Consider the following 19,537-nt stretch of genomic DNA (forward strand, 5'->3'; position numbering starts at 1 on the left):
GACCTCCACCATGAGAATGCATCTTGAAACCCGTAAGAATATCCTCCGTCACAGAACCGTAGATCCACCCAATCTGGTTGCACAAGAGTCATCATCATCAGAATCAAGAATCTATTGCATAAAGAATTACAAGAAAAATGTTTAAGATTGCGTACCTCTTTTCCCCATTCGGTTTTATCTTCATATCCGCAGCTAATGACTTGGATAGCTTCTTTAAGAAGACAAGCCGGGCTTGCGTTTCTGGCCATCCCACCGTTCTCCATACGAGCAGATGCAACAAAAACAGGAGACTGCCCAAACTTCTTCTCCAACTTCAATTGCATCGCCTCCGTTGATTGTTCCACATTATTAGAGCCTAGAAAAGAAAAAAGAAAAGAAAAAAACAATTTTTTTTTAGCAAAATGCTCTGACTCTAAAGGAGTTATACAACAACGGGACTGTAGTGTTACCTTTAGTGATGCGACCCTCTTCGATATTTTCTAGCGCGTGGATCTGCTTCGACGCTTCCCTATTCTTCTTCTTCTTATCCGCAGCCACTGTCTTTGCTTTACGGTTCTTTCTTGAACCACAGCAAAGGAAACACCATTTTGGCCAGCAATTGCATGTCTTACGCGGAGCCTTCTTCTTCTTCGGTGCATCGAATCCGTAAAGTGCTTGCCTCCTGAAAACACAACCTGTCCCAACGTATATTGGCCCTTGTAACCCATCCAAACCCTTCATATTGATCTGTATTCAAAAACATTCATTAGTTGGAAATGTACTTAATTTTCAAGAAAAGTGGATATACAATGGAAAATCATTGGATGTGCTACTTACATCGAAGAACACAACATTGCGATTTGAGTATCGATCGTGCCGATCAATCCCATCGAATCTTTGAGGGAACTGAACATAACAGATTTTCTTTCCTGACTGAGGATCCATCATGAAACACATTGCTTCTCTAAGAGCTTTGCTATTGTTGATGTAGTGATCACAATCGACGTTCAGAAGATAAGGAGCATTTGACAGAACCCCCGAGACTCGTATCTTCAACAAGTTTGTAGATGAATTCAAAGAGTCAATAACCATTTAAATGATAGGGTGTGAAAATGAATTTACAAAGAAAAACTTTTCAATAGTGCTATTTACCAGTGAATTCATAGCTCCAGCCTTCTTATGGTGATCAAATCCGGGTCTCTTCTCACGAGAGACATAAACTAACCGAGGCAACTCGTTGTTTTCAACATCACGAACACCGTCACTTCCAAGGAAAACCTATTGCAAGAAAACCGGTTAATTGTTTGGCACGAAGCATATCACAATAGAAAGCCTTTTCTCGGAAATAATAAAAACATTTGAAACTCACCTGGATCATGCCGGGATGATCTCGCACACTATTACCGGGCCAAGGTGTACCGTCTTGCATCGTCCAACCATCCTCAGGCACTTTCTGTGCCGTCGCAACTAACGCATTGATCTTTACTTTGAACTCTTCATAATCTCTCTGTCAAAACCAGCATAAAAACACAACCTTTCAAATCAGTATCCAACGCCATCATCTTGTTTCCATAAGAACCCTCATAACAAAAGACCGATCCTTTTCTCATGAGAAAATCAATTGATAAAGAAGCAAAGAACTAGTAACCTTCATGGCTCGCCGTTCCCTGACAAATGCGGGATGGACTTTATTCTTCAGGTAGTCCATTTTGTGGCAGAAATACCATTCAGGAGCACGGGGCTCGATACAATATTTCTTACAGAAAGGAACCCATTTCCTTGCGAATTCCGCAGTCTCGGAAAGAGCTTCAAAAGTAAGCATAGCAGCACCATCATCAGACACATAACAAGCAACCCTATCAACTGGATAATCAACCGCAAGAATAGACAAGACAGTGTTTGCTGTAATAAGCGGAGGCTCTTTTAACGGATCCACTGTACTGACAAATACATCCACAGCCGATAGTTCCGATGGTTTCCCTTCTTTCTCATATCTGCAAACAGAAGGTAAAATAAAATTAGATTCCCAAAACAAAGTTTTAACATTTCCAGGTGTGATATCCCAAGTGATTCAAGTACCTTAATGAGAGTCGGTCCAAGTATGTTTCTCGCTCGATTGGGTACCACTTAGGGAACTGATCAAGAACCCATGAGACCGCAAACCATATCTCACAAATCACGGATATAAGCCACAACGCATACGCATCTTTGACCGGGTGAAGAATACGGTAGTGAAAGAAGAGACCAAGAATCACAAGACGTAGAACAATTAACATCCGGTATGGATTTATCTTGCTCGATTTGATTGGTATCTTCCTAGACAATGGCTGCCTTCCCTCATCCATCCTAATAAACCAAAATACAAAAAGCTTCATCAATATCACTGCAATGGAAATACACCAATTTTCAGTGTGTTTTTATGTCTTCTTACATTGGAAAATCGGCATCATCGCCATCTTCAAAATCAGGATCTCCTTCATGTTTAACGACCTGAAGTTTCTCATTCTGCTTTCTTTTCCATTCCTCCATCCGATCTTTCCAAGCGACACTTCCATAACCGTAAACCGCAAGATCTTTCTGAGGAACCATAGGTCTTGGATGTGCTGCAATTAGACAAAGCAAATCAGTAACCATAGGCATAAAGACACAAACTTTTACTCATTAGATACTTAAAATCCAACAATTTACCAGCAATGGTTGGGTCAGAGAGAGAAACCGGGTGAACTTTATTGCCATGACCACCAAGTGAAGGAGGAACAATAAGAGCATGTCTATCAGAAGAAATCTCAATGTCCTGTAATTAGGAAACAAAAGCCAAAATCTGAGAAAGCCAGTATATAAAATCACTAGAGATGTGATTGTATAATGTGGATAAATTATGAGACTTTTACCTCGTCGCCATAAGTCAGCAGTGGAATCTGAGAGCCAGGTGGAGCTGAATCCAAATCAGATTGTGGGAAACCGGAGTTGCGACGAGAGATTGACATACCTTCAGAAACCTGATCAAATCCAATCCCATTGTTCCCGTAATCAAACTCATTGTCTAAATCATCAATGTCATCTTCCTCTTCATCATTTTCAACCCTTGGACTTCCTAACAAACAACAACAACATAGGCCAAAAATCAGCAAATCTTTCACATTAGCAAAGCACAAAACCAGATTAATCGGTCTAAAGAACAAACCTTTAATCCGTTTGTAACGGGTTTTGCATTGTGGACAGGCTTGATTGCCTTCTCGTCTTTCGTACTCATAGCAAGGTCTACACACAGGGAATGCACATTCGTTACACGCCACAAATGGTTCTCCATCGACGGTCAATTCAATCTCGTCTCTGCAGATTTGACATGTCTGTCCACTCAGCTCTTGCACTGATCTTATCTGTTCACAAAACAACAGAGTTAAAACTTATCATCTGGATCATAGTGACAGTAAAAAAGACTTTAAACTCCTAATCAGAATCAGAAGAACATAGATTGGATCTCACATATAAAAAACAACACCGGATTCACTACTTAAATCAATCCAGTGACAAAAAAATCTCCACATATCTGAAAGTTGTAAGAGGAATTTTACTCGTCATTTTGACAGATTCCTGAGTGCACTTTGTGTCGGCAACTGGACACAAACTTTGATTGAAGAAATCTCTTAATTTGTAGAATTAAAGACAAGTCACAAAATTCTTACCACCGACACAAACAATTCAAGATAAAACTAGCTGCAAAAGTGCGGAATCTAAGAAAAACCCTAAATCCTCATTGATTTATACCGGTCAAACCCAGATCCAGAAGGGAAAAAAAAATGAAAGCCAAAGACTTTTGCACAGAAACAGAGAAACCCAGATCAAAAAACAGCTAATTGGAAACAATGGGCGCTTATTAAAAACCAGAAAGGATAGGGAGAAAGAAAGAAGAAAAAAACTGGAATCTTACTCTGGCATTCTCATCGGCATTAATCAGAACAAACTCGTTCCTGTTGTGAGAACCAGCGATTAACCGACCACCGGTATTCATATTGTCGAAACACAGACGCTACAATCTTTGGATTTCACAGATCGATTGAAGAGAGAGAGGAGTGAATAAATAAGCAACAGGTTCAACTCAGTGCAGCTCGGTTCTCAGAGATCCAGTCCATAAGAGAGATTACTCTCTCCAGCGGCAAATCGGAGTCCGAAAAAAAAAACAGACTTTCTTTGGAAATATATAAAAATACAATGAAGAGAAATAGAAAAGAACGAAAAAAAGAATAGTGTGGTTGTATTGTATATATGGTGATGGTATTGATTCAGCTTCAAGCCACAACCTTTTTTCCTCTCTCTCTCTTCTCTGAAAGTGCACAGTCACAGAAATAAAGGATGATTCCAGAGCGAGAGAGAGTCAATGGTGGAGAGAGAGAGAGAGAGAGAGAGAGAGAGAGAGAGAAGCAAGCTGCAAATGATAAAGGGTAGGCCAAAAAAAATTTACAAACGCGTAACGAAGAAGAAAATTAGTGAGAAAGAGAGAGAGAGTGATTAGTTAAATGGTGAGATTATTGATGGCAATTATGTAGATGAGAAAAAAAAACCCAAAGCCGATATTTTTACCAAAATCAGAGAAAAGTTAAAATAAATAAATAAATTTTGTGGGGAGAAGGAGTGTGGGACCAATTAAACCGGTGTGCTCTCTCTCTCCTCCACTCCACTTGTGTTTTTGTTGTTGTTGTTGTGTTAAGACCTAAAAACACAATATTAATCATTAATCAAATTTGTACTTTTTTTTTTTTAATTTTCTGGTTATGTGCATTTAATCACCCTAGCATTTATTTTGTCTCTAAATTTTAGGTCGTCGGTTTTGGTTTTTTTTTTACTAACAGAACCACCTATTTTAGATTATACTAGAAGGATTTTCTAGAACCTGGATGGAGTTTTTATGGTCATACACTTTCTTGATTCTCTGAATATTAAAAAAAAAGTAAACTAAATTTCGAATCAAGCTATGTAGGATTAGTCGATTTATCTTTATTAACCACTCTTATTCTCTGCGAAAAATTATACCCAATTCAAAGCCAATAATATATTTTATTAGTAGAATAGTATTACTTTCTATTAAATATTTGTCTGCGTATATTCACGTTCTTGCAACATGTGCAAGAAAATAATAGTACTACTTGTAGCGATTTATCTGAATGTAAGAACAAAATTACAATGACAATATCAAGGTCTTAGTTATTGTCCCGGTGTAATATTAAAGAGACTTTTAACAAATATATATATATATATATATATTAAAGAGACTTCTAAATGTGAGATCAGAAACAACAGATATAGAGCTCTCATAAGACATAAAACAATAAGCATCGTGTCCAAGATCCTACTTTCTAGGTCTTTTCTTTTTTCCGTTATAATTTTTCTGGTTAATATTAATCATAAATCTAAGCTATACAGACTAATTTATGTTTTGTAATAAAAACATAAAACAGAGCATGAGACAGAGTTTAACGAGTTTGGTAAATCAAAGGATCGTTCAAGGAGGCGCCGCATTTTTCGTTCTAATTACTGTTAATTTTTTTTATCAAATTTCATGATTTTCGACTGTCTTTGTATTATCTGTTGACTGCATTGGTTTTCACTTTTATCTTCGTCCTTCCTAGTTTAATTTAAATATTTCTTTGGTAATTTATCTGTAATATATTTTCTATTAAAATATGATAGATAAGAGGGATACATTTTCATTTTTGATTTTGAAACCCATACAGTATTTCTCAAATAAATAAAACTTTCACCAAATCATATCCCATCCTCTTATTTTGCTTATAATAATAGACTTTTATTGAGTTTTCACCCCGAATGTTAATAATTAGTTTTTTTTTTGTTTGTGAATAATAAGTTAATAACTCTAATTGCAGAAAATCAGATGGTGAATGCAGATTTACATTTGGCTATCGTTAAAAAAATGGTCACGATCGAACGATACAAAAGACAATTCCGGGTCAAATATATACTGCTTCCAAAAGGTAAACATTTTCAGCGAAAAAAAAAAAACATGTAAGTGCAAATCCAAATAATTGATTTTTACTGGAAAAACTGTTGACTTTCTAAATATTTGTAACGTCTATATAAACAACATTCGGTAGTACACAGCGCAATCCGGAAAAAGAAAAAAAGCAGTAGAATATGTACCCTTCGAATGTAAGGCATGTAAATACAAAACTACGCAAGTACCCATGTTTTTGGTTAGCTTTGTTTACAAAACAAAATTACAGGTGCAATTTATCGAGAAATGTTCAAAACTTTTTTTCTTTCTGAATGAACAAAATAATGTGATTGAAAATAAGTAAACTTATTGACCCCCCCAAAAGCTTAAGTTAACAACTTTTACTTTATTTTAAAGCTCGGCCCCAGTCGCCATATAGCTAATTTCTTTTTCACCTTTTGTCCTCTGTGCTTAAATAAGAGAAAATGTGTAATTATTGACACTATCGTATCACATCACAAATATATATGCCCATGTATGATGTCTATATATGTATACATTTGCCGACAATATAGTTCGTGACATATAATATATATTTAGAAGCAATATATTACAATATTTCAGTTTTGCTTGTAGAAATTTTATATGTATTGACTTGATAATAGCCGGAGAAATCAAGATCATATAGAGTATTGTTTTGGATACGTATATTATAATGTATATAAAAAGAGCGAACTTTAGTAGGTTACCACATCAAATGTCGTTTTCATGATTGATTGAAGGCTGTGTACTGTCTTCTCCAAGCCCTCGTGCCACATGTTCTTATAGAAACTGTCGGTGCGCTTATATTATTCTTTTCCTTATTTTTATTTTGTTACTTTAAAGATTAGGGAAAACAAAGAAATTATTTGCTTGTTTTAACTAGGAAATCTGCATATAATAACTATATGAAAATTTTAGAAAAGAAGATCGAGGTAATGCATTTGGTCAACGTGATTAGAGATTTAAGTCAACCCGGTTAACTTATGGGTTTGTACTTCAACTTGATTCGCTCGTATCACAGCTATTCAATAATTTGTTATATTTCGATTTTCATATTAAAATAAAATTATTTAGCAAAAAAATTAAAATAGATTCAATAATCAAGGAAAAATCTAGATATATAAGAATATAATTTTTAGAAAACAATATAATTTTAAGAAACAAAAATTAACATAAACAACAACTTGTGTGAGAATCTATAAAATAAAGAATGTTAAATAGCTTATTGATTCAGTTAACTGGATCAATTGTTCGTTTTAAACTGACAAAATCCTTCTATAACACGTTTTTTCATTATATTGCACATAACAAAGATCAAATTTATCATTTATTTGACATAATACATCTGAAGACTGAAGCCCTTTTATAAAATTAATTAGAATTCTTTATTTTTAAGATTAATGGTTAGTCTATTTCTAAAATATAAAAATAAGATATGATAGCAGCCTAGGAAAGATACATATAATTATGCTATCAATATATATTTAAAAATACGGTTAATACTGTATTGTTATACTTTGTTTATACATGTATTGATATGGTATGTTATTTTACCAATTTTTGTCAATAGTTATATAAAATTTAAAATATTTTAGAAATCTAAATTTGATACACAAAGTTTACACAAGAAATGTGATAAAAAAAAATTAAGAACTCATGTTTTTGTCAATGAAACATTATTTTTACCAATGCAAAACAAACTTGTATGAAAATTATTATTGTCTTCTGTTATACGGTATATGATGTTCGGTCCAACTGAATACATAGTTTTGGAATATATATCAGATAGATTCTTTCGTAGATTTCTAACTTCCTTCCATCATAATTATGGTACATTATTTTGAAAACAATACCACATCATACTTGAAAACACATCAATCTTCTTATTTTAGACACATCATACGATGATATCAAACGTTTAAATTTAGACTTGCTTAGGAAATTTATTTATGTGTTATTGAATCTAATTTTAAATCCATTGGAATTTTATACCATAATTCAAATACTGTATGTCTGGTATGTCGTCAACTCGATTTAAACAGAAATGCTACAATAAATCCTAAGTCATTTAAACTGAAATGGCATGAAAAGTATCGATCAAATATACGATTACTTGTTTTTGCTCTCGGCTTAACTTGCAATTTGATTCACGACGCAGAACCCAGCCAATCAACGAGTGGCGAATACACCAAATTATGTGGGGTTTGTTTGTCGTTCACATGATTCTTTTCTTTTTTGCTCGTAATTTAATTGTTCTCACTTAAAGATTACGCAATCAGAACTCATAGGCTAAGGTTGCACAAAATTTTACTCTTCATGATTAGAAATGCATCTATATATATACATATATAAGTATATTGATTATTGCAATATTTTACTTTAGTAATACTTTTATATATATATATATACTTGCTGAATGTTGTTTAATTTTGAGTCGTAAATATATCCACTGTGAGCCTGTGAGGAAATATCATCTCAAATTTAAGACAGTTTATAGTAGATTGACGAAATTTCATTTATTTATTTTGTTAAAAACGAAAATCACCATATTTTCTAGTTTTTTTTTAGGGGTTTAAATAGTGAAATTTATTTTCGATCTTGACAAAGAAGATACCACACTAGTCACAGCAACAGTATACATATTTTCTATCAGTTCCTAATTTGGATTAAGTTAAATATTGACGTAACGAGTTCAAAGATTAAACTTCATTAATATGTTATACATTTATTAACTAAAAAGAAAAAAAAATTGATAGACAAGTAAAAGACCCATAGAGACGTAGTTGTTTTGTTTCTTTAAGCAAAACAAAAAAAGTCACCACTTATATCGCATAGTTGTTTGTTTCCTTGTGTATACTTTTTGCATGTTCCTTTTGGAGCCATTTATATTTCTGAAGCAAATTGAATTTATCCGATTCCAAAATAAGAAACCTAATAAACCGCGTCATTCTGAACAAAGGTAAAATTGTCATTGCTTAAAAAAAGAGCATCCCAAATAACAATGATCACATACAAAAAAAATCCCGGTTATTTATCTCAACTAAGCTGTTTCCCTAAACGGAAATTCAAATGTAATTATGTATATTGGTCGAAGCACATAAAGGGTAATTTCCTTTACGTGTACATAAATTTTAGTTAATACGATATGATTAATCTAAACACGTGTTGCATGACTCAGGGGTGACTTTTGACCCATTTATTTTACTATTTTTTTCTAGTAAAAGTGTAATCATAACTGCGAGATAGTGCGCAATAAGTAGCTTTTTAAAAATATTTAAATAACCTTTTCAAAATTATGTTTGTAATATATAAAAAAGGTTTATCTAATATTGACGACCGAAAAGTGCATATTTACGACGTGAGCTCAAAGTAAGAATGTGGTTATTCATTCCATAGCCCTCTCGAAAAATAACATGTCATATAACCTTAAAAACAAAGACAGATACAATCATACATATAAGAATTAAGAATATAATAGTTTTTAAGATAATTTTTTTTTTGCCAAAAAACATAAAATATACTTTTAATTTTTAAATATAACAGTATTGGTGTTTTCGTCGATCTTACATATATTTATTTATTTTTAAGTTTAACGAAAATAATTTTAATTAAAATTACGATAAAAAGCATAGTTAACAATACATTTCTTTGTTATAAAAAAAACCATACACAATACTCTATGAAAGAGAATTAAGTTCCAATGGCTAATTAACTTAAGTAAATAATTAATGCCACGTGTCGAATGAGAATCCACTTGTCGGTGGAGGGTCCATTGAAATAAATTTAAGATCGGTAAAATCATATTCTTAAGTGTTTTAAATTGATATATTTCTACGAAAAAATGTCAAAACTCACAAAATGCACCATCCATTAAATAATTAATACAAATTTTTTGTAACAATTGTGGTTGCAATAAATTTGAAAAGTCATATTATAATGTAGACAATTAAACCCGAATTTACCGGAAAATAAGCAGACGAATTTTTTTTTTTTTAAATGAACTGAACAAATATCTGACAGCTGTGAGATTGCTTTGGTGTACTTTAGACAACCAAACAAAAAAATAAAAGTCTAACTGGTCCGAACTAAGGAACTCATCCTCTCTCAGATTTCGGGCAGCGTTTGGGAATTTTCGGGCAGCGGTCACGTTAGGTCTTTGCGTTTAGACAGCTCATCACCAGTTTAACTCTGCGAGTACAGTTCGTGAATCATACTCGCGAGTATGGTTCGTTAAAACCAATTCTTAAACCGAAAAATGAGTAAAACCGTCAAAAATAAAATCAAGAGTATTAATAATGTTGTATGCTGTTATTTCAAGGATTACATATATGTAATTAATTGTGAAGTTGAATCTGTCTTTTTTATTGAAAATAAAATTACGGGGCGGCGGATAAGAGATTGAATATATAAAAAAATATGAAATAACACATGCAAAAGACTGGTCTTAAGATGTCATTGCCATGTTCTTCTTCACTAATACCCCATATTTTCCAGCTATGTGATTCTCTTTCGCAAGATTTTAAAACATTTCATAAATCAAAATCAGAACTTCATGTTTCGTTGTCTTTTTCTTAAAAAGGTGAGAATAATTGGAAGAAGAGTAGAATCTTGATTTCCAATTTGGCAGAGTAAAACAAAAGTAGGGGGAGAATAGTTTTAACTTTTTTTAGCAATGAAGGCTATTTACTTGATTCCAAGTTCAATCTGATAGGCAATCAAATAGTTAAAAGCTACCTATAGTGAGATATATCTATTTAAGTTTTGACATGTAACTATCAAAGTGGCTGTAGTTTAGTGGTGAGAATTCCACGTTGTGGCCGTGGAGACCTGGGCTCGAATCCCAGCAGCCACACCTTTTTTACTGTTTATTTCTTCATAAACGGGCTTTCATCGATTAATCCATCTTTTTAATAACAGGCTTCTCTTTTTTAGATTGGGCTTTTGGAATCATTCAAGCCCAAAGACTTTCTTCGCATTCAAGTAAATCTACTCACAGAATATTTTTGTTGTCCCCCATAAAACTGTAACTACTACGTGTACACACGTTAATAAATCCGATTAACAGTTAACAGGTAGCGGTTAAAAAGTAAAAACAAGAACAGAGAAGAAAGGGTGTTATTGGAGAGTTGATTTATAAAGATTTTTAGAATTTAAGATTCTATAGTTATTGGTTTGTGGATTTTTACATTTTTAATAGATTCATTTGTTATTCATTTAAAAATTATAAAAATCAATTGTTATTGATATGATGATTTTTATAATCTAATCAAAATCCATTGTTATTTAAAAAGTCTGCATTTTAATGATTCTATGATTCTATTATAATCTAGTGTTATTGGCATAATGATTCTTTGTACTTTAATTCATAAATCATGATTCTCAAAATACTATCTATATCCTTTGGATTATCAAAATCTGTCATATTAAAAAATTCTTAATAGATTGTTTATATCCATAAAACTTTCTCTAAATTTTACAAATCCAACAAAATTCTTAAAAATTTGACAAATCTCATGATTTTTAAAATCAACTAAAATCTTCATAAATCCAACTCCCAATAACCCCCAAAGATTGTAACAAACAAAACCCGCCAAAATCAAGAATCAGTGTTTCTTCATTTTTTCCAGACACGAACTGTACCATCAACCGAAGAAGTCAACATACAATCTTCCTTCGGGTGGTAACTCACGCTTGTCACCTGAATTAAACAATCGAAGAAGTCAACATTGCTAGTTAGAAAAGTTATAAAAGGATTAAGAAGAGGGGAAAAAAAAGAAGAAGAAGAGATTGAATATTTTTACCACTAAATCATGAGCTCGAAATTTCGATACCACTTTTGCATCTACCAAATCCCAAATTAAAACCAATCCATCCTCTGATCCTCCAACCACATGTGCATCCGAATTAGTGAGGCAACAATCGGTTTTAAATGACTGTTTCACATGGGAAAAACATCATTCATTAGTCATACTCTTAATTGTTGTAACTACGATATAATTAAGCAGCCATGGATTATGGTAACTAATGACTAACCTTAGAAATATGACCTTTATAAACTTGGAGTAGCTCTCCTGTGGTTCTGTATTTTTAAAGATATTCATAAGAATTAAGACAATCTGCAAAAGAAATAACAGTTTACTTTTTTTAAATACAATTTACAAGGGGAATGTTACCGGTCAAGTAAACGCAGAGTAGAATCCAAGCAACCAGCTAAAACGCAGTTTCCGTCATTTGATAGCGATATACAATTGACCGGTTGTCCTAAGTTATCCGACATCTCCCTGATTCCAAATTAAAACGACATTTCGAATCACTTATTCCGATTCCTGGAAAATAAAATACCAAATTCTTGCCCTAGTGTGGAGTTTTTTACATACCTACCGATACGCATGTCAAATGTCCGAACAGTTCCATCGACACTACCACCAATAATCTCAGTCTTTGTCAAAATAACAGACATGACTGTATCCAAAAACGTATCAATGACCTGACAACAAAAAAACATCAAGAAAATAAAAGCTGGTTAAGATTTTAGCTGTAAAGTAATCCGAGATTTGGCATCGCGCAAAAAAAGAAAGGAGGAAAACCTGAACAGGCTCAACACTGTGAGATCTGCAGTCCCATACACGTAGCGAACGATCGAAACCAGCTGATACAACTACAGCTGATGAATCATTGAACTTCACTGCATTGACCTGACAAGATCATTGTTCAATAAGGTAGAAGAAGAAGAGATGAATAATCAACGCAAACTGAATCCTAATACGCGACGACATTGATTCCGAGTTTTGAGACATTTACCTCTCCGTCGTGACCACGGAATTTACGGATTACGCGTCCTGTTGAAACATCCCAATAATAAACTTGTCGATCACCACCACACGAACAAAATTTGGCATTGTCTCTGTGAAACAAAAAGATATATATATCATTGAAACATGAATAAACAAACACACTCATCATATTAGCTTCCACCAAACAAAACTCCATTTTGCTTTACAATTGTGACACGAAAGCTCATAAAGATCTGAGATTTCGTGTCTTATTCAATCAATTTTAGCTGCAAGCAACAAACAAACTCCAATTTTCTTTGCAATCAACAAAATCATTGAAATACGAATAAAAACGCACTCATTATATCAGCTACCACCAGATAGAACTCCAGTTTGCTTGACACTAGTGAAACACAAACTCCTACATTTTCAATTTGTTATCTTATTTATAACAGTTTTAGCTGCATGTAACCCAAAAAACAAATACATAACCCAGAATCCATATAATTTGGACTATTTTTAACTGGAATTGAACAAAATATCGAAATCATAGAAGAAATAACTAAATAAAAGCTCCTACAAATATGAGTTTGGTTCTCTTATCCACTCAATTTTAGCTGCAAGCAACAATAAAACACACACAACCAGAATCCAATATATTTGGAGTATAATAACAAATTTGAATCGAAATAACAAATAGTTTAAGAGAATCTGTAGATGAGGAAGGTTCAAATTTCATACGAAGTAACATGAACGTCGCGGACTTCGCGGCCATGGGATTTGTAGGTCTTGATTAGGATTCCACGGTGGGGGTTCCAGAGGCGGATGGTTCGATCCTTGCCGCAAGTGAGAGCGTAGTTTCCGTCTCCGTTAAACCTCGCCGCTAAAACCGCCCCCTCGTGGCCTTTAAGCACGTGTGCCTCTTTCGTCGGCAGCTCCGCCGTCGCGCTCATCTCTGTTTCTCGCCTGAACTGACAATGGGCTTATACTGAAATAGACTTATTAGCTAATTATTTATATATTTTTGGGCTTTTATAAAGCCTAGTTTACTAAGCCCATCAAGATGCCAAAAACTGCCGAGTATTTGAAGTTTTGCCACCAATTTTGCGTTTGAATCGTTGAATGCATTGCATTTGTGCACACTTGGTCTAAAATCTAAATGCGACGTTATAAAATGATTACAGATTTTACTTGTTGGACATTTAGGGATAAAAACGTATGTTTACAAATACATAATTGACGTGCATAATTGGGTGTAACGGAAATTTATAAAAACAGAGGTGAATGCTTAACAATTATGGGGTAAATTGATTAACCACGATCACTTGTGATAATTAATAACAAAATTTTAACGAACGAAAAAACTTCTCATCTCCCTCATTATGTTTTCACTATATAAACTTCAAATCACACACGCATCATCTCTCACTAATCCCATAAACAACAAGAAGTAAAAAAAGAAGAAGAAAGAAATGGCCAGTAATACAACTTCAAAGCTTTTCTTCCTCACATTAATCACAATTTCATGTCTCATATCGACCGTCCACATCGTCACCGTCGTTGATGCAAGGAATCTGCAGACCACGACAGTGGCGACTGAGGAACATTCCGGCGCCGGGAACCTGATGGATTGTTGGAACGCGGCGTTGGAGCTAAAGTCTTGCACCGACGAGATCGTTGAGTTCTTCCTTACCCGTACCGGTACGACAGAACCGGCGGTTTCCGGTGGAATTGACAAAGATTGTTGCGGAGCCATCGGGTTGATCGTGAAAGAGTGTTGGTCCGTTATGTTTACTTCTTTAGGGCTTACGACTATGGAAGGGAATAATCTTGTAGAGTATTGTGATGTTCAGGCGGAGAAACCGGAATTGTCACCGTCTCCGGCGCCGGAAACTTTGGCTTTGTCTCCCGTTGAAATTACGGACCCCGGACTTGATTAATTATATGGTTCTTTTATATTCTAATTAATTAATAAAAGTTACTCTTATGTAAGATCTAAACTTCCATTTTATATGATGATATTTACAAGTAAGCAAAGAATGAATATGTTCAGAATGAATAAAAAAAAATCACATGAATTGAATTAAGTTATGTCTTTGTATTGTTCTATATGCATAAATTAAGTTTTGTACTACGAATCACAGAGCGTCTATACAGTATAGGCTAAGGGTTGATTTACGTTCTCAATGTCACGCCCAGTAAGGTTAATGTTTGAGTTCTGAACGATAAAGCAATTGGATTCAGAATAAGTAACAATCCACATGTTTGTTCAATTTCCACGGTTTTTACATAGAACCAATCACCAAACCGGAATTCCACCCAGAAAAATAATCAAAACCGGAATCTTAAGTTGCCGTTTGTTTGTTTCCTTCCCGGGTTAAATTAAAAACTCATCTTCATCCTTGAACTCTAGTAGACTCACCTGATGGTTTCTTCCGCAAGCTTGTCAATACTCCTTCAACAAGCTTATCTTCGCCACAAGCACAAATCTTCTGGACATCGTTATCAGTGTCCAAAGAATCCAGAATTTGAAGTAACTCTCTCTCTACTTTATCCCGTTTCTTCTCCTTGCTCTTGTTGGCGCTCTGTTTTAAAGGAGCTTTTTCGTGCGTCTCTGAGTCAGAATCTTCATCCTCTGAAACAGATGGGTCATACTCATGAATCTCTTTGGACACTGGACCAAGTTCTTCAAATGATAAGTCAGGTCCATGTGGAGCCGGCGTCGAGGAAGGAACAATGTATCCGGATTCAATCTTCGCCTCAGGCATCATTTGTATCAAAGACTGCAGTTTCGTATAACCGAGGTTATGATAATCTAAACGGTACCCAAATGTTTCCAAAAAGTCTTTCTTCAACTTGCTCATGTCATAACCTCCAGGGTTTTCTTCTGTTATCTTCTTTACCAGCTTATGACAATCCGCAATTACCTCGCTTCTTGATCTCTCCAACGATTTCGGACTCATACCAAAGTCGTTGGTCATTTTCTCATCATCTGCTTCGACACACTGTGATCTTGACATGTTCACAAATATCGATCTCAATCCACTAGAAGCACGAGTGTGGTTAAGACAAGATCCCTTTTCAGCGAACCGATTTACTCTGAAAGGTAGAGCATGAGAAGGGTTCTCTTTGATCGATTTCTTCTCTGATATTAATAGAGATACTATATCAAGCATTTTGGACACATCAAGCGGTTTAAGACATGAAGGTCCTTCGTCCTTTAGATTCTTAGCCAACGCCTCTCTGAACAGATATAACAAAAAGAGCAGCTTACCTTAAATTGAATATTATTTCCTTGATAGCTAACGCAGAAACACTAGTAAGGGAAAGAGAAGAATCAAGAACCTTGATCTTGAGTGCGAAACAACGACGAAGCCTCTTGGAGAATTAATGAAAGATTCAACATCCTTCCAAAACGAATCTTTTGCAAAGATGTCATCTACTTGAGCTCCAGTCGCTGCTAAATTACTAAGCTCTCTGTTTCTTCCTTCTAAAAAATTAAATCTCTCCAGAAGTCGACTTAAAAGCCCTCGACTTTTAGATTTCTCGTTGCCTACTTCAGTATCTGCTTTTACTTCCTTAGCAGATTCTCTAGAGGTGGAATATGCAATTCGAGATTCTACTATGTCTTTATTCACCACGTTTCCTTGACTAACAACGCCTTTCCCTTCGTCACCATTTCCAGAAATACGTTTCTTTTCTTCGAGATGCTCTAATTCCATCTCATCTGAACCAAACCATAGCCTATTTAGCTTCTGAAGAAACCCGTCTTTTTCCTTTGATGAAGCAACATCCTTCTCAGCAGTTAAAGCTAGCTGATTTTCTTTCACGGGTTTATCTTTTGCCTTAACATCAATCTGGCTAACTACCGGAACAGACCCCTGAGAACTCTCTGGAGATTGAGATTCCTTTTTGACATCTTCAACATTCTGCACGCTAACAGCTTTGGGATTGTCGGTGCTTAGTTCCGGCTTGTTATCCGTTTCCTGTGTACAAGCACGAACAAGAAACACACCTTCTCCCTTTGGAACAACCTGTAAGATCTTCGGCATAGATAACAAAAACCTCGAAAACTTCTTATGCCCGTAAAAGTTTTTATCTAACGGTACATTTCTCTTGCTCAGCTGCTCACGCAGTTCTGTAATGGCTGCTCCCTTGGGATATAAACTCAATACCAAACCAATCTGCTTAACCACTTCTTTCGGGATAGGACGACAAACCTTAGAAGAAGCCGAATCGGGATTAGAATTCGATACCGGAAATTCCTCAGTTGTCACACTAGAAGTACAAGATTGTAGCTTGGTCGTGGTGGAGGAGGAAGATGTGGCAAATGGGTCAAGAAGAGGAGTTCTATAGTGACCATACCAAGAATTGTAAGGACCATCCGGTGGCTGGTTAAAGTGTTTACCAATTGAATATTTTCCTCTGACTAATGCATTCCAATCCCACATTATCGAAGCAGCGCTGCACAGTACACCATGCGTCCTTTCTTCGTAGCCAGCGAGCAAAATGTTGTAATTGTTCATCCTCAGTTTGTGCAAGACGCTAGCGTAATCTCTGTCGCTGGAGATGAGGAAGAGATGAGCAGGAGGTGGGTTTTGAGTAACCCAACACATCAGATCCGTAATCATAGATCTGTCCGCACTGTTCTTCCCACCTGAGAAATCACATACAAACACACACACAAACAAAAAAGGTAAGCTTTTTTAATACGAGCAGTGTGTGAATGAAATGAACCAGAAAGCAGGTCTTTTTCTTTGTTTGGAACCTTGAGGGACATGATTGAGACTGATTCCGGTTGCGGAGAGAGCCTCCTGGTTCGTTCTCGAGAGCTGCAATACGTCTCCGAAGGCTATGATCGTGACGGGTCCTTTGATTCCGTTGATTCTAACGGCGGCTGTTATGGTCTGAGCTACTTTGAAGACGTTCACACCCGCCGGCAAATTACAGTTCTCGAAATCCCACCACACCCAAACCCTAACTCCCCGAGACTCCTCGTCGTGATGTGGACGCCTCGAAGTAATTTGACAGGAGATGGATCCAGAGGTAGCATTAGAAGAGGAGAAATTCGCGACGAGAACAGAGATCGCCCTTTGCGGCCGCCGCGGAAGCTCGGCGACGGAGGAAGCGACGAGTCGGAGGAAGAGAGTTTTGGTAGACACGAACTGCATGATTTTCTCAGGAAATGAGAAGAACAAGGAGACGTTTCATTTGCGACTGTAATGGCCGAAATAATTGAGCGGAGGTTTTAGCATTTTAGTAGTTGAGGAAGAAGAAGAAGAAGGACGAGAGAAAATGAGAGAAAATGCCAGACTAAACCCCTTGCTCACATGCATGTCACGTGATTATTAACTAAATATGGGCCCTTGTTTTGTTAAGAGGCCCATAACGTAGAATCAACGAGTTTTTTTTTGCATGACTTTGTCTCGGGTCCATTGATCCATCACTCATTTGGGCCGAATTAATCACCCTCTAAAAGACACGTGCTATTTCTTTACATGCGAGCAACCTTCTTTTTTTTTTTTTGGGTTTTACGTTGGAGCCTTCCGCCGTATAAATGTGAATTAATTTTTCTTTCTTTCGTTGACGACAACGATAGCTCTTTTATTGACCAAACCATGATTAGTTTCGCTTTTTCTTCTTTAGTCGTCTTTTTTTCTTTTTTTAGACGGTAGGTTGTGTTCGCTTTTAAGAATCGTAGATGCGTATATTCCTTGAATTCATCCTTCTCATAATTTGCACATTTATTTAAATTTATAGGGTTGATTTTACGTACAAAACGATACAGAGAAAAAAAAGGAACCATAACATACGAGAGAGTACTTCTAGAGAAGATACATATATTGTGTAATGATCGAAAGTGAAATTTTGATCAAAGCATGCATGTATATAGGTATCAAGTAAAAATGCATGTATATGTATCAATTAAAAAAGACTAGTGCTGATAAATAATTAAATACACGCACCTATCGAGTATCGATGCATCATATGTATCAGTACTCAGTATATATGACATGTTAATTTAGAAGGCGACTCTCCAAGAAAAGGTCAGTGCGAGGTTTTGTTTCGTGGATTGTTCTAGTAGTTTTACGGAATGAAAACTGTCCACATATCCAAAATTTAAACAAAATAGTTTTTCAGGTTTATTATGTTGGTTTCAACGACCCAAACACATGTTATATATGTATAGTGCATACCAAATTAACATGTGATTTAGAAAAAGGAAAAAGGACAATAAAAATCTAAATTTATATTATTGGCGATCATTTAAGGATTAACTTAGATTGCATTTATCCATTAAAAAAAAAAACTTAGATTGCTTTTGCATGGCCAAGACTCGTAATAATGACGTACGTGGACGTTCGCGGTATACAGTCACCATCTACTTTGTCTTGTATACGATAAACCACATGCTTCTGGGTCATCAGACACTTTAATCTTTATCATATTTATTTTTTTACTTTTATGATTTCTTTGAAATTGATTCCATATCTTTATACATTATAATATCAATAACTTATTTTTAGGCGTCTTTTATTGGCTAGCCCCAGAGGGACAGCTTATTTTCTCTAAGTTTTGAATCATGATGATTGAGTCTATAAGATCAAACATCCAGTAGGCACAAAAAAGAATAGCCAATGTAAAAAACTCCGAGAAAATATATCTCAACTAGCCAAGCGCATTGTTTGTTTTTATTAATAAATCAAGATACAGTTCAATTTTGAACCTTTATTGGCAGATCAATTTTGAACGTTACACACGCTAGCTGTATCTTTTGATATCGGAGTAACAA

The 19,537-nt window shown here is 35.2% G+C and overlaps 4 protein-coding genes and 1 non-coding gene across 5 annotated transcripts in view; 2 read left to right on the forward strand and 3 right to left on the reverse strand.

The window, feature by feature from the left end:
• LOC18013190 (cellulose synthase A catalytic subunit 6 [UDP-forming]) overlaps window positions 1-4,437 on the reverse strand; it is a 5,878-nt gene extending 1,441 nt beyond the window's left edge. The window contains 14 exon segments of the mRNA XM_006394056.2: window positions 4-45; window positions 47-73; window positions 156-355; window positions 450-726; window positions 817-1,029; window positions 1,132-1,257; window positions 1,349-1,486; window positions 1,628-1,973; window positions 2,059-2,325; window positions 2,411-2,582; window positions 2,668-2,773; window positions 2,871-3,073; window positions 3,164-3,359; window positions 3,911-4,437. Of these exon segments, the coding sequence (XP_006394118.2) occupies window positions 4-45; window positions 47-73; window positions 156-355; window positions 450-726; window positions 817-1,029; window positions 1,132-1,257; window positions 1,349-1,486; window positions 1,628-1,973; window positions 2,059-2,325; window positions 2,411-2,582; window positions 2,668-2,773; window positions 2,871-3,073; window positions 3,164-3,359; window positions 3,911-3,991 (2,394 nt within the window). The 5' untranslated portion in view covers window positions 3,992-4,437.
• Window positions 4,438-10,751: 6,314 nt separating this feature from the next.
• On the forward strand, window positions 10,752-10,823 carry TRNAH-GUG. Its single transcript has one exon. It is a non-coding gene; the product is annotated as a tRNA-His (tRNA).
• Window positions 10,824-11,397: 574 nt separating this feature from the next.
• Window positions 11,398-13,714, reverse strand: LOC18012720 (WD repeat domain-containing protein 83). The gene is made up of 8 exons (XM_006394057.2): window positions 13,486-13,714; window positions 12,773-12,875; window positions 12,559-12,666; window positions 12,349-12,458; window positions 12,145-12,252; window positions 12,005-12,050; window positions 11,773-11,904; window positions 11,398-11,669 (listed from the first exon to the last, which is right to left on the reverse strand). Exons 1-8 carry the CDS (start codon window positions 13,695-13,697, stop codon window positions 11,586-11,588), a joined length of 903 nt encoding a protein of 300 aa, XP_006394119.1. The 5' UTR covers window positions 13,698-13,714; the 3' UTR covers window positions 11,398-11,585.
• A 502-nt stretch (window positions 13,715-14,216) lies between these two features.
• On the forward strand, window positions 14,217-14,684 carry LOC18013313 (egg cell-secreted protein 1.5). The gene has a single exon (XM_006394058.1). The coding sequence runs from the start codon at window positions 14,217-14,219 to the stop codon at window positions 14,682-14,684; it is 468 nt and encodes a 155-aa protein (XP_006394120.1).
• A 363-nt stretch (window positions 14,685-15,047) lies between these two features.
• LOC18012760 lies at window positions 15,048-17,915 on the reverse strand. Its single transcript, XM_024151572.1, has 3 exons — window positions 17,513-17,915; window positions 16,090-17,401; window positions 15,048-15,987 (listed from the first exon to the last, which is right to left on the reverse strand). The coding sequence occupies exons 1-3, from the start codon at window positions 17,913-17,915 to the stop codon at window positions 15,141-15,143; spliced, it is 2,562 nt and encodes an 853-aa protein (XP_024007340.1). The 3' UTR covers window positions 15,048-15,140.
• Window positions 17,916-19,537: the final 1,622 nt, after the last annotated feature.

Source organism: Eutrema salsugineum, unplaced genomic scaffold (assembly GCF_000478725.1).
Source record: "Eutrema salsugineum unplaced genomic scaffold, Eutsalg1_0 scaffold_6, whole genome shotgun sequence".
Classification (NCBI taxonomy): domain Eukaryota; kingdom Viridiplantae; phylum Streptophyta; class Magnoliopsida; order Brassicales; family Brassicaceae; genus Eutrema; species Eutrema salsugineum.